General features: G+C 48.5%; 1 protein-coding gene across 6 annotated transcripts in view; it reads right to left on the reverse strand.

Moving 5' to 3' along the window:
- The window catches only part of RNF144A (ring finger protein 144A), a 128,592-nt gene that overhangs the window by 38,705 nt on the left and 63,239 nt on the right, over window positions 1-26,648 (reverse strand). The window contains exon 1 of one of the 6 annotated variants that reach the window (XM_070799177.1): window positions 5,163-5,893. The exons of 4 other annotated variants lie outside the window; for them this stretch is intronic. In XM_070799177.1, the coding sequence (XP_070655278.1) occupies window positions 5,163-5,233 (71 nt within the window). In that variant the 5' untranslated portion in view covers window positions 5,234-5,893. Of the gene's footprint in view, window positions 1-5,162; window positions 5,894-26,648 lie in introns of those variants that run through there. One more of the 6 variants, XM_070799179.1, reaches the window with a different exon arrangement.

Raw genomic sequence — 26,648 nt, forward strand, 5'->3', positions numbered from 1 at the left:
TTGCAGCTGAGTTCTTTACCACTAGCACCGCCTGGGAAGCCAGAAGACTGTGTGCATAGTGACAAAGACACAGCACATCCGGGGAGAGAAGAAGACAAAACAGCACCAACCAATGGCCGGAATGTACGCAGGACGGCTCTTGGATCTTAGAAAGTCTCAAAGGTATATGAGACAGAGTTCTCCACCTTGGGGTATTCAGTTTCAACTCAGGAACATTATCGGCCAAATAAAAAGCTAACTGATAACACAAGGGAGAGTTTAGGATTACGTGTGAAATCAGTGCTCAGGAACTTTGGAAAAACTAGAAACCAGCCTGGGTTAGAATTCTCAGAAGAGGAGAACTTTGCAGGGGAGAGGCTTGAGTTTTAAGGCCAAGTTCCATTACCTATAGTTGTGAAAAGGGGGTGGATATCAAAATAGGAGAGAGAAGTGTCTGAGCATCTTTCACCAGACACCAGAGGTGACACCACAGGGACTCTATGCTTCCGGGGCCAATAGAACACCCATAGCTAGTTGGGTGCTGGGTTACCTGACCACAGTCAGCCTCAGTCTGCCCATCTGTGTGATGGGGCCATAATCTCCATCTCCCAGGGCTGGTGCAGCATTAGGAGAGAGCGTATAAAAGAACTGGCACACCTGGCAAGGCTCAGTAAAGCCCTCTCCCCTTCCCACATGATGCCTCATGTAGTCACAGCTCACCCACCTGTGAGAAACACTGGTAACACCAGTCCTTCCTACAGTCAGGGCCTGGGCGTGACCACCACCTGGGTGAGTCATTCTCAAGGTCACGATGTGTGCATGCGTATGTTCGGTGGCTCAGTCATGTCTGACTCTGCAATCCGATAAACTGTGGCCTGCCAACCTCCTCTGTCCGTGGGAGTTTCAAGGGAAGAATAGTGGAGTGGGTTGCCATTTCCCCCTCCACAAGACTGAGAGTTTATGATGAACGAGGTCAGATTTGTGATCTCCGAAGAAGAAGATTTAGATTCAGGACCAGGGACCAGGCTTGATCACTCAAGAGCTTTTATGTAGCAGAGTTTTATTAAAGTGAAAGATAACAGAGAAAGCTTCTGACAAAGACATCAGAAGGCGGACAGAGAGTGCCCGCTAGCTAGTCTTATCAAGGCCTTATATACTTTTGCCAGACCCATTCCCACAACATACATCTTAAATAACCAGATTAGAACTAACAGTAGAAAGGTCTCACCAGACTCACTCCACAACCTACATCTTAACGGGACTAGAACTAACAATAGAAAGGTCTTACCAGACCCACTCCCATAATATACATTTTAAGATAACAGGATTAGTCAGAAGGTTCTTGTTAAGGAGAAACATGTCCTAGAGCAAGGTACTTTGTTATACTGACTAAGGCAAAGCAATGTAGGAAGAAAAAAAAAAAAAACATTTGTAGTTTTCTCCTCCTCGGGGAGCTTCATACTGCTTTGTCCTCCTTGGGGACCCTGGACTTCTTATCAACCTGCCTAGGAATTGACTCTCTCAGGATCTTCCTGACCCAGGGACCAAACCCACGTCTTTTGCATCTCCTGCACGGGCAGGCAGATTCTTTACCACTGTGCCACGTGGTAAGTCCAAGGGTTACGATACTTTTCTGAAAAAAAAAACAAAACAAACAAAAAAAACACATCCTCTTCTTGTGTTTTGACAGTCATAGTTCACTGGGTATCACTAAGCAAATATTGAGTTAGGATGAAGCACTGTGGGTTCCAGGCAGGGCACTGGTGGACGGAAGGCACTGGGACTCGGGAAGAGACCACAGGATGATCTTGGAAACTCAGAGAAGATAAGACACAAGGACACAAGACCCAGGGTGTGAGTGACGTCAGGCTGACGGAGCAGCAGAGGGGACCCTGACCTGTGAGAGCTCAGACAGGCAAGGGGAATTACCGAATCCCAGCTGGAATGGGCTTGGCGGGGAGGACAGAAATTAGAATTCAGAGCAGTGGCCTCTTCCCAGGTCAGTTAATATCCGAGAGCAACTTAGTGTGAAGTGTAACTTCCATTGTTAGACGAGAACTCTGAGGTGGTCTGTGGCTAAGAATCTGCCTGCTGATCCAGGGGACACGGGTTTGATCCCTGATCAGGGAAGATCCCACATGCCACAGAGCAACCAAGCCCGTGCACCACAACTACTGAGCTGGTGCTCTAGAGCCGGGGCTGCGACTGCTGAGTGCACGTGCCCCTGCTGTGCAACAAGAGAAGCCACTGCCTCGAGGAGCCCGCACACCGCGACCCCAGAGCAGTGCCCCTCCTTCCCGGTAAGGAGAGGAAAGCCGCATGCAGCTATGAAGACCCAGTGCAGCCAAACATAAATAAATAAAATTGTAGAAGAAAACATTAAAAAGTAGAAGAAGAAGAGAACTCTGATACAAATTCAAGTAGCTTTTGGAAGGGTTGGAGTCTTCCAGATAATTAAAACAAACATGATAATTTGAACTTAAGTCAAAGGCGCCAGAACATTTAGTTGATTTGAGGGGTCATTCAGCAATCTGGAGGGTGCAGAGGGTACCAGAGTCAAGACTCCCCCACTCCCTGAGTCTATTTTCTTTTGTAACATTTCCCTGAACCTTGAATCTATGATTATTATTATTTTAAATGTCCACTGTTATTTGGATCCCGGGATCATGGGCCAAGATTATTTTGTTTATATTGCCCAGTAGCTTCTTCTGTAATGTCTCTTAAAGCTCACAGGATGGAGCACCAACTATATTTTGATTAAGTTGTTGTCCAGTAGCTCAGTTGCTCAGTTGTGTCTGACTCTTTGTGACCCCATGGACTGCAGCATGCCAGGCCTCCCTGTCCTTCACCATCTCCCGAGGCTTGCTTAATGTCCATTGAATCAGTGATGCCATCCAACTATCTCATCCTCTGTTGTCCCCTTCTCCTCCTGTCTTCAATCTTTCTCAGCATCAGGGTCTTTTCTAATGAGTCGGCTATTCGCATCCGGTGGCCAAAGTACTGGAGCTTCAGCTTCAGCATCAGTCCTTCCAATGAATATTCAGAATTAATTTCCTTTAGGATTGATGGGTTTGATCACCTTGCTGTCCAAGGGACTCTCAAGAGTCTTCTCTAACACCGCAGTTCAAAGGCATCAATTATTTGGTGTAAGAATGTTAGCTAGGCCCTAATAGGGATCACAAAACTTTATTGGAAGCATTGAGAAATCACTTAAGACTGGAAGTGTCCCCAAGGGGGCAGAGATTGTTTAATTGGCTTTTCTGTCCTGGAGAGCTGCGGACAGGCAGCAGTGGACACTGTCTGCGAGGTCTGGGGCCCAGATTCTGCAGAGATGTCACCTGCCAAGCATCAGATGACACGGTATGTCACCCAGAGACCCGGGTTCAAATTCCTGTCCTGCCACTTGGTCATGTGATTTTGGAGAAATTACTCAACCTCTATGAACTTTAGCTAAGTTTTTTTTTTTCTCTCTCTGTAAAACCTATACATCATCACCTCCCATGTACAGCTGTGAAGAGTGAGTGAGAAATAATATATTTAAAATTCCTGGGACATAGTGCCTGGAGAATCCCAGGGACAGAGGAGCCTGGTAGGAGGCCGTCCATGGGGTCGGACAGAGTCGGACACGACTGAAGCGACTTAGCAGCAGCAGCAGCAGTACCTCCTTGGAAAGCAGAGGTCATCGTGCTACGTCAGACTGAAGAGCCTGAACATGAACCGGTGCGAACGAAAATGAGGAGAGAAGCTGAACCGAAAAATAAGATTGACTCAGGGTCAGGAAGTTCACGCTGATGGGCCCAGATTACTTTGGAAGAAGGAAACAACCCAACCTCAGAGGCCTCCAGCTTTATCATCTGCTGCGCAGGCTGCGGTAAGGCTGGAGATCACCCCAACTGGCAGAAATCGGGAGCTTAACCCTTGTACACTGTCTTGAAGCCCACAGCCCCGGCCCCACACACTGCCTCTCACCCTGGACTGCAGGTTGCCCCTAACTGGTCCCTTCCTAGACGACTCACTCTCCTGCAGCTTGGTGCCTTTCCTGTTTACAGCCTGGCCAAATATATGACTCTCAGTCCAGCGTGCAGGGCTTGACCTCTTGCTTCCTTTCTTCCTGGACCACGATTTCCACTTGACCTGAGACAGCACAGCCTTCTGCTGCCCTGGGCACAGGTCAGCTGCCGCCCCTCACCTCCGTGTCTTCCAATTTAGCCTTGGAGCAGGTCAGACATGATTTCCTGGTACCTGATCAGTACTCTTTCCTCCAGAGTAGACCCTCTCTGAGGTGAGCTCATCATAACGATTAAGAGGGAACAACAATTGGGCATATTTTACCAAAAAAAAAAAAAAAAAAGTTACATTGTCTAAGCCCATCACGACCTCAGGATGGGCTGAATATGACCTTGCAAACATTGAGCAGCTGCAAACTTGAAATAGGAGTTGGCAAAGAAACTCACAATGCACAATGCGAGAAAAAAACAGTCTTTGTTTTCCTAATGTGAATGTCAAGTCGAATGAAACAACAAACTATTTTAAGAACATCTGGTCGATTATAAGTATTATTCAATCTGAGCAACTCAAAATGTTTATAAGGCAAGTCACTCATTAAGCACCATGGGGTTATGCAAAGAGGGTACATGGTGAGGTCTACAAGGATGAGAAACAGCCAGAAGGGAAAAGAACCCCTCTTGAGGGAGACAGTTGTAAAGGTATGATGTGGTTTTTTGGCCAGAACCTTCCTAGCCCTGGGGCATTCCAGGTGACTCAGTGGTTAAGAATCTGCCTGCCAATGCAGGAGACAAGAGAGTCTCAGGTTCGATCCCTGGGTTGGGAATATCCCCTGGAGGAGGAAATGGCAAACCACTGCAGTATTCTTGCCTGGAGAATCCCATGGACAGAGGAGCCTGGCAAGCTACAGTCCAAGGGGTCCCAAAGAGTCTGACATGACTGAGCGACTAACACACATCCCAGCCTCAGGCTTTGGGGCTATGGATTCTGCACGTCCCTCTTTACCCTCTGTCACCCCTTCAAAGCACAGCAGTGAAAGGGAAACCAAACCAGGAGCCAGCCAGTCACACCCACCCTTTACTCTCAGGACCCCCTCCAACAAGCCCTGCTGCCCTAAAGCCGACTGGGGTGTGTCCATGTTCTTCCCCGGCAGAGGGAGCAGGAGAAGACATAGCAACCTGAGTCTTCCAGGGAGTTCCCATCGCAGTGAATCTGAGAAGCACTGGGCTGAGGTTCCACAGGATGGCATCGCCTCAGGCACCTCCCAGCCAGAAGTCCATGGAGGTAGAAGCTTAACACACGATCGACTCTGAAAACCGTGGCACTGGGCAATCTGTGTCTGCCAGGCACTATGTTAGACTCCGTGTACGGACCTGCCTTTATTCTTTGCCATCACCCTCTCTGGGGAGGCAAACGAGGATCAGGGAGGAGGAGCCCCCTCTGAAAGCCACAAAGATGATGTGTCAGTTCGTAGGTGTAACACACGTGCCTCTGGTGGGGGCCGGAAGTCAGCACTGGTGGAGGCTGTGCGTTGGGGGAGGAGGAGAGGGCGAGGGCTATGCAGGAACTCTGCATTTTTATCTCGATTTTGCTGTGAACCTAAAACTTTTCTGTATGGTAAGTCCCTAGAGATCTGTATCAGTTTTATAAATCTAAAAAGTCAAATCTGTTAATCTAAATCTAAATTTAAAAACCGAATGTGTTCATCTGACTTGCCCTAAAATAAAACATTTATTTTAAAAATTTGTTTTTATTTAAACCCAAATAACCCTATTAACGGAGAAGGCAATGGCACCCCACTCCAGTACTCTTGCCTGGAAAATCCCATGGATGGAGGAGCCTGGTAGGCTGTAGTCCATGGGGTTGCTAAGAGTCGAACACGACTGAGCAACTTCCCTTTCACTTTTCACTTTCATGCATTGGAGAAGGAAATGGCAACCCACTCCAGTGTTCTTGCCTGGAGAATCCCAGGGACAGGGGAGCCTGGTGGGCTTCTGTCTATGGGGTCGCACAGAGTCGGACACTACTGAAGCGACTTAGCAGCAGCAGCAGCAGCCCTTTAATAGAATTAAAGGGTTTCCCTGGTGGTACAGTTGGTAAAGAATCTGCCTGCCAATGCCAGAGATAAGAGAGATGTAGGTTCGATCCCTGGGTTGGGAAGATCCCCTGGGGAGGAAATGGCAACCCAGTCCAGTAAAATTCTTGCCTGGGAAATCCATGCACAGAAGAGACTGAAGGGCTACAGTCCATGGGGTTGCAAGAGTCAGACACGACAACCCTATTATTAGTAAAACGCAGAGTCAACTGGGAATATTTCAAGAGTCTAAATTTTTAATCTGTTTTAAGATTGTATTTTCCCCAAGCAGCAATATTTTTGTTTTTAACTTTTTTTTTTAATTGGAATACAGTTGATCTACAATGTTGTGTAGGTTTTGGGTCTGCAGCAAAGTGATTCATATATATGGATATATATTCTTTTTTCAAATTCTTTTCCATTACAGGTTATTATAAGACATTGAGTCTAGTAACCTGTGCTATGCAGTAGCTCCTTGCTGGTTATCTATTATGACAAGTGTGTGTATGTTAATCCCAAACTCCTAAATTATCCTTCTCCACCCCCTTTTCTCTTTGGTAACCATAGTTTGTTTTCTATGTCTGTGAGCCTATTTCTGTTTTGTAAATAAATTCATTTGTATCTTTTTCTTTTAAGACTCTACCTCCAACAGTACAATTAATTGTGATACTAAAAATCAGAGGCCATGGGATTAACTGGGCAGATTAGTGTGTATATTTTTAACCATCCAACCCCATGTGGGTCTTGAGATGCTAATGAACGCAGTTAACACTCCAAGAAGCTGTACTACAGGCTGTCTCCACTGGACAAAACACAAGCCACGTTTTGTTTTGTCCACACATCATCAACACATAAGCACAACCACACAGCATCAAGGTTAAAAAGAAAATAAAAACAACTTTTAAATCATTTCACTGTCACAGGCTCCCCAGTATTCAGACAAAGGACAAGGGGCCCATGGAGCAGGGAGCGTGCTGGCCTGTCCAAGTGCACTCGGCACAGAACGAGGTCTTAGATTCATTGAAGAAACAGCCGCAGACTGTCCTGCGCAGAGGGAAGGGTGTCCAGGCTGCACACTGCTGAGGGGACACTCCATGGTCCACGGGTCCCTCACTGCACTCAGGGTGAGGACACTTGCCTTCATCTACCCTGGGATCTTCTGTCTAGCTCCCTCCTGCCTCTGAGAGATTCTGACCATTTTACAAGCACTATGAATTCACCTCTGTTAACAGCGGCTCAGAAGCTTCTTTGTGCTAAAGCGTGGATGGCTGAAGGGAGCCAGTCATTCCCCGGGAAGCAGAGCCCCTCCCACTTCATTCGCTGCCCCAACCCTGTCCTGAAGCCTCACCCGGCGGGGCCACTCTCTTGCCAGGCTGCCCCATTACCCATGTCCCTGCAAGACCCTGTGTTTGAGGAAGGTAAGGTTGGAGAAGACTCTTGCGAGTCCCTGGGACTGCAAGGAGATCCAACCAGTCCATCCTAAAGGAAATCAATCTTGAATATTCATTGGAAGGACTGATGCTGAAGCTGAAACTCCAATACTTTGGCCACCTGATGTGAAGAACTGACTCATTTCCTGGGAAACTGATCCTGATGCTGGGGAAGATTCAAGGCAGGAGAAGGGGACGGCAGAGGATGAGATGGTTGGATGGCCTCACTGATGCGATAGAGATAAGTTTGAGTAAACTCTGGGAGTTGGTGATGGACAGGGAAGTCTAGTGTGCTGCAGTCCATGGGGTCACAAAGAGTTGGACAGGACTGAGTGACTGAACTGAACTATGTTTTTAAAATACCTGTATTACTTACAATTAATTAATAAAAGTGACCAAAGTGGGTTTAAAAAGCCGACCCAGGAATGGGAGCTCTGTCCCTTTCAAAGGCCCCTGCACAGGTGATGGGGAGAGGAGTCCCTTCCTGGAGCATCTATTACTGGGCACCGAAGTTCACGGCGTGGGGTGGGGGCGGGCAGGGGAAGGGTAAAGGCTCGGGGGTGAGCAGAAAGGGGACTTGAAGGAGCCGCTTCCTTCCACAGAGCAGCCCGCCCCTCCTCCAGCCCCTCTCAGGGCCCTGAGTCTGCACTTCTCCTGCCAGAAAAAGTCTGGGCTGGTCTGAAGCCAACAGAGCGCACCTTCCTGCCGCCGCCGGGGCTGTGACAGAGAGGGAGCCCCTCACGGACACGACAGAAATCCGGCTGAAGAAGGCCTCAGGAACATTTCCAACACCAGCCAGGCTTGGGCCTGGACACCCTCCCTCCAAGCCTGGGCAGACCTGCGGACTTGCTCCCGGGAGCTGTATCTCTTCACCAGAGGCTCGTCTTTGGAAATAAGTGGCCATGAGCACAATCTTTCCCTTCTAAGTCGGACAAACCCTCTGCAGGAGAGCTCAAAGGGTCCCCGCGGCTTCCTGCTCATAGTCTGTTTCCCGCAAACATTCTGCCCTTCTGACCTCCGTCCCGGAACGGGGTGCAGCAGCACACCCAAAGAAACGATCACCCCCACTGCGGATGGCACACTCTGGCCAGCAGCAAGCAACGCTTTAAAAGCCAGACACAAAGTCACTGTGTTTCAAGGCTGATGGGGGTCAGCATCATGTGTCCTGTTAGGGATGATTTCCTTACTCCCCGCTGCTTAGGGGTCTGCTCAGAGGTCGAGTGGCCACCCCACCCCGCCCCACCCCACCCAGAACCTTCTACGTGGTCATATACCACCCTGAGTGCACCGCATTTTGCCAGGGACACAGTGACCCCTTGTCTCCACTCCTGTTTTTCAGACAAGGACACACAGACAAGAGCAACAGCACATGTCAATGCATGTATGATAGAGCATGACCAGCATGGGCCACCCCCTGCTCTTACGCATCCCGAGCACCTTCTGCCAATCAAAGGGCAGTCTTTGGGGCACAGGCGTGTCACCTGCGTCCTCTGGACCCTTTAGTCAGTCCCGGGTGATGGCAGGTGGTCGGGGAGCAGCTCTGGCCAGTTCAGATGGGAGGAGGAAAGACACAGGGCTGTTTCCTTGCAGGCGGCCAGGCGGAGTTCTTGTTGCTATGACAACGAGCCTGGGAAAGTCCTGGGTGTGGAGCTTGTCAATCCTTTGGTTTAACAGAGCAGGACATCACGGAGTAGGGACTGTGCGGTGGCATGGACACAGGCCTCTGGGAAGATTCTAGAAGCCAGGGCTCTGATGTCAGCACCGCTGCCCACTGACCACTGGACACCCCCCCCACCCACCCACCCCAGGGCCTGTTCTGGAACTTCCCGGGCCAACAATCCTCATCTGAGCTCTGGCTGGGACCTGGCCCCAGGATTCCCCAAGCTTTTACCCCTCCCTTCTCCACCCACCCGGGAAGGTGTCACCCAGCTCTCAGTGAGAAGCCTGGCTTCCGTGTCTACAGCGGCAGAGAGGGGCTTCAGGGCAGTGAGGATACATCTCAGAGAGCGAGCTAGAGGATAAAATAATCTCTTGAAGGAGCAGCCCTGAAGCCACAGATCCACCTGGGAGCTCAGGCATGCCTGTGGCTGGGAGCCCTGTCTGTCCATGAAACCATCTAAACACTCTCCGCCCTCCCTTTCTAAGAACTCCCCGCAATTCCACCTCCAGTCCTTCCCATGGCCACGCCTGTTTACACTCAAATCCCTCCACCTACTCAGGAGCAGCAGTGAGCCAGCTGGCATTAGGTTCCCCTAAGGCTCTAAAGACTGCTCTAGACTCCGGATTACAAGAGTCAGAGGCACTACCCACACAGCATGTTGGAAAACAACCAGAGCCTTTTCTCTGGGCAAGCACCTGCCTTTAAGGATCTCATCATGAAAGGAAAAAGATTCAATAAAGCTGGTGCTAGTGGTGAAGAACTCACCTGTCAATGCAGGAGACATATGGGTTCAATCCCTGGGTCGGGAAGATCCCCTGAAGGAGGGCATGGCTACCCACTCTAGTATTCCTGCCTGAAGAATCCCATGGACAGAGGAACCTGGTGGGCTACACTCCATGGGGTTGCAAAGAGTTGGACACAACTGAATCGACTTAGCACAGCACACATACAAAAGGTATAAAATGACAGGGAATCTGTTTAAAGACAAGTGGAATCACCCTTTTATCAATACTGAGTTGCAGATGGCTTTAGCTTCCCTGACATACTTTAGTCAGAAAATTAAGCAAAATCTGGGACTTCCAAATACATACAGCAGATTTCTTACTGCACCACTCCAAGATCTAAGTTTCTTCTAACAGATTTATTTGCTTTTTAAGGTCTTTGCTTTTTAAGACCAGATGAGAGAAGGGAGTATTTCTAAAAACACAGAAGTGGATACAATAAACTCCACACAGGTGGTAAGAGTTGATGACAGTGAGGACAAATATCTGCCAGGTTCTCTAAAGACAAAACCAGGATGACTGGTGACATGCCAGTGAGGACTCCTGGGTGAGGCTCAGAAACAGGAAATCCTGCCAGTATCATCCAGGAGAGCGGGTTCAAGGTCAGGACCAAGGCCAGGGCCTGACAACCACATCTTGGAAATGTCACTTCAAACATGCGTAACCACGAGCAGCCCTCCAAAACCTCCTGAGATTCAAAGACAGGAAGAGACAGAACTAGAGGTTTGGGCCCTGTCTCTGCCTTCACACGTGACAGCAACATATGATGTCCAGAGGCTGGGCGCTGCCTGGACAAGTCAGCTCTGAGTGCCCCATCCTTGGTGTTCCAGCTCATGGACACCCACGGGCTTCTAAGGATTTCTTCTAGAAAGACGGTAGCAGGAGCAAGTGAGGGGGCCCAGCAACACACCCTCAGTGTCCAGGAGACTTCTTGTGGAAAAGTAAACAGGAAGCTTTAAATTCCACCTCTCCTGTTAGAAGCATGCCAAGCAAGTAGCTCACACAAGGACCAGACATACACAAGTGCAATCAGCTCATGGTCTGAGCCTCTGTGTCCTTAGATCTGGAAGAAGTGACCTCTGACATCTAGCAGCACAGACGTGGGAGAGACACATACCTCCCATGGGAAGAGCTGGAGTGGTCCTCACTGCAGGGGCCACTGTAACACGCTGATGACAAGTATCCTCTCTAGGCTGTCCCCACACTCTCATTTATACCTTTGGGTATACTCAGGGTTCACTCTTAATCACGAGTAAATTATAACCCGCTGTGCCCCGAGACAGGCAGAATCCACGTCATTCTATTCCATGTGGGCTCAGCTACACTCTCAGTGTAATAATTGAGTAATGTAAAACTGATGTTTCAACCTAAGAATGTTGAAAGTGTCATTTTTTGCACCTAAAAACATCTTTTTCATCACTGGGAGCTATTAAAGGTCTGGGAACTCTTAAAGGGCCCCTGTGTTTAGAAAACAAGAACTTGTAACAAGCCTAAAGAATCCCATGTCAGTTCATCTGTATGACAATTATGACACTAATATCACAAATCTTTGTTTTCCAAAACCCATGACCTATAGATCAACACATCATTCACCATCTTTCAGTCATCTGATCACCTAAGTAAAACTGCCTGCCTCCCATCCCCTCTGGTCCCCTGCCCCTCTTGATGTTACCCCAGGAACTGTCTACAAGCACTTCTTCATTTATTTATCATTTCCTTCCCCCTAGAACATAAGTTGCATGAGAACAGTGGGTTACTATCAAGCTAGAGTTTAAAATACCTACCCAAAGAAATATATGGCTGCATTTTGTTCTTTCCTTTACTGCCAACTTAACTACGTAGAAAAAACAAAAACAAAAACAAAAATACTAGCTTCTGTGGGGCGTTATCTATTTCACTGGGGAGAAGAGGACAGACCTATTTTCTGATCAAACAAGGCTGACTATCATCTCCGGATAACCTTGTGATTAACTGCGATGTTTCTGAATATCTATTCAAAACTGCTTTCTATTTTGTAGCTAGTAACCAACATATCAGAGACAGGAAGTCAGCTCAATTATCTTCACGTAACAGATGAAGAGAAGAGGCTCAAGAAGGGTAAGACCATTTGCCCAAAGTCTCAAATGGTAAATCCAGGCTTCACACCCAGTCTCCTGACTTCCCGAGCCATGTTCTCTTCCTGCACCAACATCCACACTGCCCTCGGGTCCACCGAAGGCTCTCACATGCCCATGGCTTGGACAGTTGATGGGCTGGTGGGGGCTCCCAAGAGCCTTTGTCTGCTGCACAGAAACGCCAAATGCCAGGGGCTTCCCTGGTGGTCCAGTGGTTAAGAGTCCACCTGCCAATGCAGGGGACACAGGTTCGCTTCCCGGTCCAGGAAGATCCCAAGTGCCGTGGGCAACTAAGCCCGTGCATCGCAACTACTGAAGCCCGCAGTCTAGAGCCCTGCAGTCCGAAACAAGAGAAGCCTCCACAACGAGAAAGAAGCCCGCGCACCACAACAAAGTGTGTCTCCACTCGCCGCAACTGGAGACGGTCTGTGCGTGCAGCAACGAAGACCAGTGCAGCCAAAAATGAATAAACAAAACAAAAATAAAGTGGTTTTTAAAAAGCCAATTGCTAACCTGGCTCTTCCACCTTCTTATGACAAAAGAGGCCAGCCACTGTCTGGGGGCGGGAGGGAAGCCACTGATGTTTTAACCTAAGAATGTTGAAAATGTCGTATTTTTTACCTAAAAACATGTTTTTCATCAATGAGAGTCCTCTGGTTACGAAATGAGGTGTCTGGCCCCCACGAGGGGAAGGACAGTCTATCGAGTTGGCCGAGACGCCGAAATCAATCCAGAGCTCAGCTTCCTTGATGAGACAACGAGTCACAATCTCACAACCTTCTCTGTCCTCCGCAGGCTGAGTGCCGAGACAGTGTACTTTCTAATAATTGGGGAAAAAAAGTCTATCATCCTCCCGGTCTCCCAAAGTCTCTGTAAGGAAGGCTGGGTCATCGGTATGTCCTTGGACTTGGACAGGACTGAAAACCCGGGGTCCAGGGCGTCCAGGGCTGTGGCCAAGATTAGGAGGTCAGGAAGGGTCATGCTCCATCCCACCCAGCCCTGAGCCCCCTCACTCCCCCACGTCAAGCCGCCTTCTCAGCCCTCACCCACCAGTCTAGAGTTCACATTCCAGCAGGGACTCAGAGCACACCACGACCGCTCTAGTCTCACTTTTCTGACTCTGGCTATAAGCAGACCCCACACGCCGATGGGCTTACTTGATGGAGAGAGAAACCCAAATCATGACAGAGATGGGATCAAGGCAATGCCACAAACCCCTTTTCGTTCCTTTGTTCCAACAGTTCGCCCATCCCCTCTCTCCAGCCCAATAACGAGACACCACTGGGGGCTCCGTTAGATAGAAAAGCCACAAAACTTACTCAATATTAGTTCTGACATAGCAACAAAGATCCCCCGCAGGTGCAGACACAAGAGTTTTCATTTAGAGAAGATTCACACAGAGAGAAGGCCCCAGACCAACAGGGCCAGGGCTCTGCCTGCAGACCTAGCTCACTGTCTCCCGAACACGCAGCTTTGTTGGAAGCCCACCCGTGAGGGAATAGGAGATAATCAAATAAACTGATGCAAACTTCCCTGCGGGGAAACAGATGCAAACTTCCAATTATTCCCAAGAAAACACCAGCTTCCAAGGTGGGGAGCATTCCTGCTGGGAATACCCACAATAGAGCAAGTCTAAACAGTGTATTTACTTCCAGCCCTGGGTGGAAGCCTGACTTGGACTCCCAGGACCGGCGCCCAGTGTCCCTGTGCGTGGAGCCTTCCTTCATGGAGAACAGACGTGGAGGAGTCTGTTTCAGGGAAGGACCAAGTTGTTGACATGATAATGGGTCTAAAGGGACTACGTTCCCTCAAGGATGTAAAACTTTGGCCACTTGAGAATCGTTAGTATAGAACTACAGCACCAACAATAATAAGACCCACCAGGTCCAGCCAATGTTTTCCTCTTTCTTAGGTTATCACAGGACTCCAGGGCCTGGCATCCAGGGCCACCTGTCAGCTTCCTGACAATCCAGGAATGAGCAGGTCCGGGTGACCCCGGGGCCGTGGAAGACCACTGACACCCTCACCCGCAGGCACCCAGGTCTTCTTTCTGGGTCTGCTCACCACTTATCCAGAGATGCTGAGGGATGAGGGGCTGGGGCGGGGGGACTGTTTTTCTGGGCTCCGCAGCAACCTTGTGTCTGCAGGACGCTGCTTCATCAGGTCTCGCTCTCCTGCTTGAAAACTTCTGACCACCCCAGCGGTGCAGGAGACATACGAGCCCCTCAAGCCCACCTGCACACACACGCTTCCATCTTCTCTTCCTGCCAGCGCCCATCAGTGTCTGCAGCGTAATTTGCTTATCTCGTTTATTCTGTCGCCCTGTCGGGAAGACACATTCCTCGAGGAAACTGATTTTCACTGGCTTTGCTCTCTCTCAGGTTCCACGGCCCTGGCACAAAGGAGGTGCTCCATAAAAATGGGTAGGCACAATCTATCTGATGAACTCACCCCTGGGAGAAAGCCAGCGGGGAGGGGGCTGGGGGCAGAGGGTGGGCATGTGGGAAGGATCACTGCTCTACCAGAGATGTCACCAGGACAGGCAGGATGCTATGTCCACATCGTATCACTGCCTGGTATTACAGGCTGTATGTGGAAAGGAAATATTTACTGAGTGGATGTATCAGTAACTACTATTAGCAATTAGGTGTGATATTCTCTTCTGGGAAATAAAATTTCTCGTTTTGGCCCAACTCAATGTATGTGAAAACTGTCCAAAGAACCAATTCTAGTCACCTGTGCTTTGGTGTGAATTCATGTAGAAACGTGCCAGCTTTCTCTTTCTTCCTGGGGACCAGGACACGGGCAATAGCCAGCTCTGCAACTCTGGCACATCTGCTAAGCTCTCTGCAGCTTGTTACTCACATGGAAAATGATAACGGTGGATTTTCCACCTATGAAATCAACTGCATTGTTTTTAACTATAATAATCTGATTACAGTCATGGTTGTCGTTGAGCTGCTCATCCATGTCCAACTCTTTTGAGACCTCCCGGACTGTAGCCCACCAGGCTCCTCTGTCCACGGGATTTCCCAAGTTGGACTACTGCAGTGGGTTGCCATTTCCTTCTCCAGAGGATCTTCCCAACCAGGGGATCGAACCCATGTCTCCTATATTGGCAGGAAGATTCTTTACCACTGAGCCACCCGGGAAGCCCAAACTCTACAGTCATGGAGCCAACAGCAAAACACATGTGACTAATGTAACACACAATGATAGCATGCTACTGAGAGGCAGCAGGCAGTGTTTATTAAGGACCTTAAAAACATTCAACCCCTTTGATCAAGTAATCCCATTTCTGGGAATCCATCCATAAAGCATGAAAATAAACTATGGGCATGAAAATATTTGTCATAGCATTTCCCATAAATGTAATTTTTAAAAAGAAATATCAAACCAGTAAAAGCAGAAGAGTGTAAGACTATGAGCCACAGGATGATATTCTGCAGTCTTAACCAATGCCTTAATGTAATTTTGGTGAATGGAAAAGGAGTATAAAAATCATATGCTGTGTGAGCCTCTAGAGACAAAGAAAGGATACACACTCACACAGGTGGAGTCATTGCATCATTACAATGAGGAGACATTCTGCTCTTCCTGAAATAGTCCCACCAGGCTCCTCTGTCCATGTGATTCTCCAGGCAAGAACACTGTAGTGGGCTGCCATTTCCTTCTCCAGGGTATCTTCAGAACGCAAGGATCAAACCCATTATCTCCTGTGTCTCGTGCATTGGCCGACAGATTCTTTACCACTGAGCCACCAAAGTGAAGATGAAGTGAAGTGTGAAGTGTTAGTCACTCAGTCATGTCTGACGCTTTGTGACCCCATGGACCATAGCCTGCCAGATTTCTCTGTCCATGGGATTCTCCAGGCAAGAATACTGGAGTGGGTTGCCATGCATGCCCTCCTCCAGGGGATCTTCCAGACACAGGGACTGACCCCACATCTCCTGTGGTTCCTGCATTGCAGGTGGAGTCTTTACCAATGAGACACTGAGGAAACCTTTACAACCCCATGGTCTGTAGCCCTCCAGGCTCCTCTGTCCGTGGGATTCTCCAGGCAAGCATATTGGAGTGGGCTGCCATTTCCTCCTCCAGGGGATCTTCCCGACCCAGGGATCAAACCTATTTCTGCTGCATTGGCAGGTAGATTCTTAAGTGTTGAGCCACCCGGAAAGTCATACATATAATTATATGATCTCAAAAACTTCTACAAGCCCAAGGCAAGTCAAAATAAATTGTTTCAGTGAACAGTTGCAAAACTTATCCCAAACAGTTAATCTCCTTTATACAGAGTTTTAGAAACTGAGAGATGAAAGAACAACAGTAATAGAAAATGATCAAAGAACAAGAGACAGTTCACAGGCAAGAAAGACAAGTATCCTCCAGAGGGACCCAGTCCTAAGAAGACATGCAAATTCACGACATAAGATGCCATTTCTCAATTTTCTACCCAGCAAACATTCAAACGTTTTGCAAAACACTCATCCATGAGGCTGTAGGTCAATAACTGCTCTCCTGATCCACTGGAGTTCAAAATGATACAACACATCAAAAGGTTTTTTTGTTTTGTTTTGTTTTTAAAATTTACCAACACTTTATCTATATTTGCCCATTGATCCAGAAATCCTACTTCTAGGGCATGTGACCAGAGTATGAAGTTTGTCACTGTGGTGTTGTTTGAAATACCGAAAGATGGAAAACATTCCAGGTAGGAGACAGGTTAAATAAACCAAGGAAAACAACCCTGGAATGCAGTACTAGGTGATAGCAGAAAGGAGGAGAAATATTCTACAAGTTAAAAAGGGAAGATCTGCATGATGCAGTAGATTAAAAATGCGAAGTATAGAATATGTATATTATATGCTGAATTTTCTGTATATTTGCACTTATTTATATTTGCATAAAGAAACACTAGATGTACAGGTGTAGCCACCATGGAGAACAGTATAAAGGTCCCTTAAAAAAATTAAAATAGAGCTATCATATCCCACTCTTGGGTATATACAGAGAAAAATTTACAATTTGAAAAGATACAAGCACCCCAGTGTTCTCCACAGCACTCTTCAAAATTAGCCAAGACATGGAAGCAACTTAAATGTCCATCAGCAGATGACTGGATAAAGAAGACACCTTATATGTATACAATGGAATATTGCTCAGCCATAAAAAATGAAGTAATGCCATTTGCAGCAGCATGAATAGACCTAAATTCTGTCATAATAAATGAAGTTAAGCCAGATTGAGAAGGACAACTCTTACAAGATATCGATTATATGTGCAATCTAAAAAAAAAAAAAATTATACAAATGAACTTACTTACAAAACATACAGACTCACAGACATAGAAAAAGAACGTACGGTTATCAAAGGGGAAAAAGGGGAAACTAGGAGTTTGGGATTAACACATATACACTACTATATAAAAAATATTAATAGATAATCAACAAGGAGCTATTGTATAGCACTCGGACCTATACTCAATTTCTTAACCTATAATGGGAAAAGAATCTGATACAGAATGTGTGTGTGTGTGTGTGTGTGTGTGTGTGTAACGTGTGTGTGTGTGTGTGTGTGTAACTGAATCACTTTGCTATACACCTGAAACTAACATAACACTGTAACTCAACTATACTTCAATTAAAAAAAAAAAAAAGAACTCCTTAGGAATACCCAAATCCTAATTAAAACAGTTACCAAACAGGGTGGACTGGGCAGAGGGTGGAGAGACTGAAAAGGCCCAGCTGGCAAACAAGACTCCTCAATTATTACCTTTAAATAGAACTGGCTGTGAACTACATGGATAAGCTTACAGAGACTTTAATAAAACAGACTGAACTATCATAGTCATTTAGCATAAACAGAGGATCTCTTGCTCAGTGTTAATTCAATCAAGGGATAAAACTTGTTCATTCTACACATTGGGGATGTCAAGGTCAGGGGATGCATTTTAAAATTATATAAGAGAAAAGTTTCAAATGGTTTTAAGAGTGTTTTTCTTCTCTGAGCTAGCTCAGAGTTCCCAAAATGTCAGTGTATATCTGCTCTACTACAAATTTAAAATCTGCCACTTATTGTCAACATTCTCTGATCCTCTGCCTGTCAGAGCTAAGGTTTTAGACAGAGACCTGTCAGCTCACAGAGGAACAGGACTTTCACAGTGTTCACAGTCAGCCCCTGGGGAAGGCTCTTATTTTTCCCATAAAGAAAACAAAGCAACATCAAACAAAGATTGTGCGTGTGCCTGTTCAGTCGTGTCAGACTCTTTGGGACTGTAGCCTGCCAGGCTCCTCTGTCCGTGGGATTTCCCAAGCAAGAATCCTGGAGTGGGTTGCCATTTCCTCCTCCGGGGGATCTCCCAGACCCAGGGATCAAATGTGTGTCTCCTGCATTGGCAGGTAGATTCTTTACCACTGTGTCACCTGGGAAGTCCCAAACAAAGATTAAGAAATACCAATAACAGCTAACACCGACTGAGAACTTCCGAGGTGTACACATTCATGCGCCACTTAATCATACAACAGCTCCAAGAAACACTGCGCCTCCTTTGCAGGAGGGCTGGGGTCCAGGAGGCTGAGTGACGGAGGCAGGGGTAGCCTCAATCCTGCTCTCTAACTATAAGGGTCCACTTCCTTATTTTCTGAACAAAACTGGACTGAGTGTAGCTCAGGTTGTCCTGAGGCAGCTATAACCTCAGCGGCACGAAGGCCACACTCCAACTGCCGTTCTTGCTTCTTACGAACCCTGTGTGTTCAGTTAAGACACTCCTGGTGAACAGGGGTGAGTGAACTGCGCCAGGCCATCCCACAGAGTGTCAATGAGATGGAGCTGACAAATGAGCAGACTCCAGGCTGCCCTCAACACAGGAGCATGACAGTGGCCTGGAAGCTGTGGGATCAAGGTTCTCACACAGCTAAGTCCGACATCCTCCCTTCTACTAACTAATGGCATACTACAAAAGCCCAGCAAAGGTGTAGACCAGATGCCGGAAGATGTTCCCCACAGGGGATCAGACAGTTCCTGCTCTGGGTTTTGTTTTAAGTGTCTCCACAGCAAAGGCTAGACTCCACTGCTCCCCAAATCAGACAGAAGCAGCTCCTCACCCATGGGCGGGCCGGGCATCAGGGAGACCAAGGACTATATCCTGGCCCTGGTGCAGGCACCTATGGGAGCATCCTGTCCCCTCCTCCCCCGTTTCTGACCCCTGGCCTTCTCTAAACATGGTTAAAGATTGTAACAAAGCTGTCATGGTTTTACTTTGCTTTTTTCATTTTTACAATATTGTGTTGGTCTCTGTCATACAACTCTAATCAGCCATAATTATGCATATAACCCCTCCCTCTTTTTTTATCATTTTATTTATTTACTTATTTTTGGATGTGCTGGGTCCCGTACACGTGGGATGAGCTAAGCAAGTGCAGCCCGAAGACCCGGCAGGCTGTGGTTGAACAGCTGGTGGCACTTCTAAGAAAAGATCCCAAGTCTCTTTATCCAAGGGGCCCGAGGGACCATGGGCACCTCTTATGCCAGACAGCAGCCTTTCCTGGAAAGCAGACAGTGTCCAGGACCCGAGGCCATCAGGTTTGAATCCCAGTTCAGCCCCCCAACCACGGGATGGCGGCAAATCAGTGAAGCTGAACATCAGTTCACAGTTCCCAGGGCACGATCTTAGGCTACATAATATGCATATTGCTTCACTCAGTACTTCCACCAACCATGACGTACATGCACTCTTCTTCCCATTTTACAGAAAAGGAAACTGAGGCACTGACGCTCCACAACTGGTTCAATATTAAGGGTCAGAGCCTAGTTCCAAACCGAGGTACCCTGGCTCCAGAACCCCACTCTTCCAACCCATAAACTCTAGGGTCCTATGAGCACTGCCAGCAATGGTGTCTGCGGTCACTGGTTATTCAGCATACGCTGCTTCATGCTGATATACGGCAGAAACCAACACGATATTGTAAAGCAGCTATCCTCCAATTAAAAATAAGTAGATTTAATAATAAGTATAGCCCTCAACTCCAATACTTTGGCCACCTCATGCGAAGAGTTGACTCATTGGAAAAGACCCTGATGCTGGGAGGGATTGGGGACAGGAGGAGAAGGGGATGACAGAGGATGCAATGGCTGGATGGCATCACCGACTGGATGGAAATGAGTTCGGGTAAACTTCGGGAGTTGGTGATGGACAGGGAGGCCTGACGTGCTGCAATTCATGGGGTCACAAAGAGTCAGACATGACTGAGCGACTGAACTGAACTGATAGCCCTCAAAAAAACAACAACAAAAAAAAACAGATGCTGTTATTATGATTGTTCTCTCCGGACTGGTTCAGGAGACACATCACTCTAGCCAAGGGCGGTTGGAGAACCGACCCCACCATCTCTTTTCTGCCCTATCATCTGCTCTGCCAGCCACAAGCATCTACGAGAGGTCTTCCTCTGGAGTCTGGGCCTGGACATAGCCCAGGGACGGGACCCCTTCAGCCAGGGAGATGTGGACAGCACGCCCACGGAGAGTCGGACATGCCCAGAGACACAGCTGGCTGCCTTTTCAACCAAGGGCACAGCAATATGGTAAGATGGTGAGTAAGCTAGAAAGGCCAGCAAGTGGCAGGAGGGGGCACAGAGCGGGAAAGCGTTGCCAAGGAGCCTGATCCCACGTTCTCGTCCCAAGAAAGAGCAATCAGCCCACAGAAGGAACCACCTGGGGCTGTGTCCGCTTAGCCCGACCCACTCGGAACTTGTCTAAAAGGGAAAAATCAGCTACAAACATAGGAGCTTGTCTAAAAGGGAAAAATCAGCCACACACATAGGAGCTTGTCTAAAAGGGAAAAATCAGTTACACACATAGGAAGACGTGCAGCTGAAGAAGGTGAGGGGTGGGGTGAATGCCAGAAGTTACATAACATCACTTCTGTAGGCTGGGAAAGCTGTCTCCCAGAGTTTGACAAGTGAACAAAGAAACAGGGCAGCATTTGAGACTGCCACCCAGTCTTGCTGCGGAGCTGACGTGCCCACGAGCAAGCTCAGCCCAAACCCGGCCTTGGGATGAAGAGGAGGGGGTGGCGGGGCGGGGGAGGCAGACCACGTAAATTTAGCATCCTGTCAGCGGTGTGCCATGCTGGGCCTTCCAGGAGAGTGGGTGGGTGCAGCGGCTCCAGCCTGATTTGCGGTTATTGCATAAGGCTGTGGGCTGGGGGTGGGAGCCATTCCTCCCCAGGTGCCCGGACACAAAGAAATGAGACTCCTCCTCCAGGACCCAGGGCTCATGAACCAGGCTGCAGTCTCTCTTGGGCACAAACAAGTAAGAACAGACCAGAAAGAAAACTGCATTAAGTTCAAAAGAAGCAAATGAGGAATCTAGAAATATACTTTCTGTACTTTTTCTTTTCATATATATATATATATTTCTTTTTTTATTAAAGTAGTGGGTAAAGAATCTGCCTGCAATACAGGAGATGCAAGAGACACAGGTTCGATCTCTGGATGGGGAAGATCCCCTGGAGGAGGAAATGAAAACCCACTCCAATATTCTTGCCTGAAAAGTTCCATGGAAAGAGGAGCCTGTCAGGCTACAGTCCATGGGGTGACAAAGAGTCAGACACGGCTGAAGGGACTAAGCACTCACATACGCAGAGTTGATTCACAGTGGTGCCAATCTCTGCTGTATACAGCAATGTGACTCAGTTATACATTTATACACACACATACATATATATATTCTTTGCTTAAATTCTTTTCTATATGGTTTATCACAGGCTACTGTGTATAGTTCCCTGTGCTATGCAGTAAGACCTCCTTGTTTATCCATTCTAAATGTCATAGCTTGCATCACTCATATGTGGAATCTAAAATATGACACAAACGAAACTGTCTACAAAACAGAAATACACTCACAGACATAGACAACAGACTTGTGGTTGCCAGAGGGGAGGGGAGAAGGAGAGGGACTGGGAGTTTGGGGTTGGGTGGATGCGAACCATTCTGCACTGTCTTAACCTCCAGAGAACATGCTAGGCCTTATTCAAAAGCAAAGCTGCAGTTAAGTAGAGCTGAGTCCATGATGTAAACACCATAAAAGAACAGGGAGAGCTTTGGGAATCCCAGTGTCCAAGCCCTTTTCAGGGACAAGTGACCTCCAAGGCCACAGAGTGGCAGAATCTAATCAGAAGACCAGACTCACTCCTAATCCCCAGGTCAGCGTAGGTGCCAGGACAGACTGGAGGGCTGTTACCACTTACAGCGAGCTCTCCGCAGGGCTGCAGTGAGTCGAAGGCTCGGGGTCTCCCAGAGAAGGGTCAGGGAAATGCTCAGTAACCCTGACACTGTATCTTGTCTTAACCAGACCCACCCAAGATCTCTGTTTGTTTTCCAGTCTTCAGCATCACATCTCAGAGGTGGTTTCATTTTGCAACATTCACCATCTTCCGGGCATTTACATGGAACAAGATAAGAATTACCATGTGTACCGGATGCCAACCAGTGGGACCTGCTTTCCAGCCACCCCCACCACCCACCCGTCCCAGGCTCACAGAACCAAAGAAATGAGGCCAACTGGGGAAACCAGAAAACTGGAGGAATATTCAGACCAGTTCACAAACTGAAATCGGGGAGTTGAGAGAACACTGCACAGCCCTCCCAGGGGCCCCCGGATACTTCCCGGTCACCGTGAACCTCAAACCAGCTGCAGCGTCTGTGGCCAGGACGACAGACAAGGATGGTGGGAAATCCAGTGACACCAGCAACAAAGTCGAATGAGGTGCGAATCAGTGATCCTTTCTCTAGGCCTGCCAGATACTTCACAAAGTGCGTGTCATGTCATGTGGGAAGAAAAACAAGAAACGCGGCAAAGACAAAAAAGTTCAGGAGTGAGCACAGAATTCATGGCCTCAAGGCTTCTGCTTGTCTTTCTGGTTTTTTGTTTGTTTGTTTTTCACAAATGTTGCTGTGCAGTAGGTTTTCTGCAGGCCATGCTTCAGGGGCAATACATTTGGCTCAAAAGTTCAAACAGAAACAAGATCTTGGAAGGAAGGGAGAGAGCCCAGGGCCACTTGAGAAGTCACTGCAGCATGACAAAACTCAGCCCCTGAGGTTACATGGAGAAGGTCACGTCACCTGTCCCCGGAACCTGCGGGCTGAGAACACAGGCTGGAACCAGATGACCTTGGGTCACACCCACCTGCAGCCCCTGCTCTCCGGGGACCTTGACCGAGCTACTTAACCCACCCAGCCTCAGTTTTCCCATCTTCAGGAGGAGGATAATGAGACTTGCATTAGTTAGCTAAGGCTGCCTTAACACCACACCACAGACTGCAGCTTGAAAAGTGTTAGTGGCTCTGTCGCGTCTGACTCTGTGCGACCCCATGGACTGTAGCCCACCAGGCACCTCTGTCCATGGAATTTCCCAGGCAAGAATACTGGAGGAAGTTGCCATTCCCTTCTCCAGTGGACTTTCCCAACCCAGGGATCGAACCTGCATCTCCTGCCTTTCAGGCAGCTTCTTTACCACTAAACCACCTGGGAAGCCCCACAAAAGCAATTCTTTGTGTCACAGTCTGGGGGCTGGAAGTCAAGGATGAAGTGGTGCCAGGCTGGTTCCTCTGCAGCCTCCATCCTCAGCTTGTTGATAGTTGCCTTCTCCCTGTGTTTCTTCCCTTTCGAGGTATTTATTTGTCTCCATTTCCCCTTTGGATGAGGACATTCATGATACTGGGTTAAGGTCCACCATAAGGACCTCATTTCAACCTAATTCTATCTGTAGAGACCAAATCCAAACAGGTGCAATTCTGTGGTACTGGAGTTTAGGGATCCGACACTTGGCTCTGGGGACACACTTCAGCCCCCACAATACTTATGTCAGAGCTTTGCTATTGTTGTTAAAGATCTGGGAACTCTTAAAGAACCCTCATGTTTAGAAAACAAGAGCTTTTAAGAAGCCTAAAGAATCACGTCAAGTCATCAGTATGACGATTGCTGTTGTTATTGTTCAGTCGCTAAGAGTTGTGTCCAACTCTTTGCAATCCTGGACTGTAGCACGCTAGGCTCCCCTGTCTTTCACTCTCTCCTGGAGTTTGCTCAAACTCATGTCCATAGAATCGGTGATGCCATCCCACCATCTCATCCTCTGCCATTCCCTTCTCCTCCTGTCCTTAATCTTTCCCAGAATCAGGGAAAGTAGCCAAAGCACTGGAGCTTCAGCTTCGGCATCAGTTCTTTCAATGAATATTCAGGATTGGTTTCTCTTAGGATTGACTGGTTTGATCTCCTTGCAGTCCAAGGACTCTCAAAAGAGCCTTCTCCAACACCACGGTTCAAAAGCATCAATTCTTCCGGGCTCAGCCTTCTTTATGGTCAAGTCTCACATCTGTACCTGACTACTGGAAGAACCACAGCTTTGACTACACGGACCCTTGTCGGCAAAGTGATGTCTCTGCTTTTTCATACGCTGTCAAGGTTTGTCATGGCTTGATTCTGCTGAGGGGCCTGAACTCAGCTAGGGTTCTATATAGAATGATTGTCATTGTCATCATCATGCCCAGAGCTCCATCCCTGGTGACAGGCTGTCACCATGGCCATGTCCACCCCCTGGACCAGAGGCAGGAGGCAGATGACCCCATCTGTCCGACAGGGTGAGTCATGCTCTGCCAGCCTCACACTTTCTCTGCAGGGGACAGGCTGGCCTGGAAAGGCCAGGCTCAGAGACATAGCATGGCCACCATCACCCCTTCTGATGCTGGAAGGAGGAAGACTCGTGGAGGTGTTGCCCATGGCCCCCCAAGTTCAAAGTGCCTCCTTAGTCTTGAAGAAGTGTGAATTAATTTTTTTAGACATTACGGCTCAGCTGACTTGTAACGAACAAACGTGCAAGGAATTCTGGATGTTATTTTGCATGGTGGGAGAGAATGACTTTTTTGTCAAGCGTGTTCATTTTTGGTGATGAGAGCAGGCTAAACTGGAGAACTTGAGACGGGTCTTCAAGGTCAGGAGGCCCCCCTTCCAGCCGCTGCCATAGGACACGTTTGAATTACTGGCCAGGCTGGTGTGTTCCCAGAATAAACCAATGTGTGTCCAACCGAGGAGGGAATAGCAACTGGCACGGCAGGTCCTGCCAGCCAGGAGCAAGCCTTAATTCCAACCTGGCTTCCTTCAGTGCCCCGAAAGTTCCCCCACACTCCTCCTTCAACCAAAATAAAATGAAATGCACTCTGCCAACATATTTCAACTTGTGAATCATCCCGGAGGATCTTGTGATCCTGTATTTTCTCCCGCAAATATGGAGAGCGGGAGGGCCCAGGAGCGTCTCTGTGCCAGCCTTCAGGACAGTGGCCCGGAGAGCGGAAGGGGCCACACAAAGCACAGCCTGGGGGCTGGCAGGGCCACGCTGTCTGCAGACTGCAAGTCCAGCGCGTCTGCCCCGCCTGCTGTCTGTCTGTGCACCACCCCGTCCCAGGCTGTAACATCCTGTCTTCACACAGAAGTTCCCTCCGATCCCTGCCACAGCTGCAATACCCAGGGAACAGCAGGGAGGTGCGGGAGGAGACACAGTTTAACAGCAACCAGCAGGGGCTTGCCCTGGTGGCTGAGTGGTAAAGAACCCACCTGCCAGTGCACGAGACACGGGTTCCACTGCTGGTCCGGGAAGATCCCACGTGCCTCGGAGCAGCTAAGTCACAACTGCTGTGCTAAGAGTCTGTGTTCTAGAGCCTCGGAGCCACAACTACTGAGCCCCCACGTGCCTAGAGTCTGGGCTTTGCAGCAAGACAAGTCACCGCAATGAGAAGCCCACGCACGGCAACAGGAGAGTAGCCCACCCACCCCCTGCTCACCACAACTAGAAAAAAGCCCACAGGCAGCAACAAAATTCCAGCACAGCCAAAAACAAATAAAAACATTAGAAAAAAATTAAAAAATTAGAAAAAAAAACCTAACAGCAAATCCCACAGAACTCATTCTTTTCAAGAGGAATCGTTTCTCAGACCCCACACGACTCTCTGCAGACATGACCCGACTCTGCAAAGCATCAGGGTTCCCCTGAAACGCTCACAGGAGGTCCATCAACACACAAGAGGCCAAAGTCAAATAAGTTAGAGCTTTGAGTTTAAAAGTACATTCCTGGCTTTTAATCCATCTGATTCTCCCAGCTCGCAGGGAAACCGCCAATGAGAGCATTTTAGCTTGGCCTCCCTGAGAGGCAGTCTACTGGGGTAGTGATCCCGGAGACACAGTTGTAAAGGAGCAGAGGGAGGCGGGAAGCGAGGGATTCATCACTGAGGGGTTGACACTGGGGTTCACGGGAGCCCTATCCCTCGGGGAAAGTGAGGGGCCACTGTCACACCCCCTCAGTGTGCCCCCATCCTGGAGGCAGGCGCTGGGACAGCTGCCCCTCTTAGGTCACTCGCTGGCCAGGGAGGCTCCCACCCAGAAGGAGATAGGGCTCATCTCTACACCTGCAGGCTCCTCCGAGGAATGTCTCAGGTGGGGAGAAGCAGGCACCCGGGGGTGGGCACTTCAGGATGGGGGCAGGCACAGACCATAGGAGGCACCACTCCCTGGGGGTATCTGTCTCACCCCCTCGTTGTGACAGCCCGGCTCTGCGCTT

This window comes from Bos indicus, chromosome 11, assembly GCF_029378745.1.
Source record: "Bos indicus isolate NIAB-ARS_2022 breed Sahiwal x Tharparkar chromosome 11, NIAB-ARS_B.indTharparkar_mat_pri_1.0, whole genome shotgun sequence".
Classification (NCBI taxonomy): Eukaryota; Metazoa; Chordata; class Mammalia; order Artiodactyla; family Bovidae; genus Bos; species Bos indicus.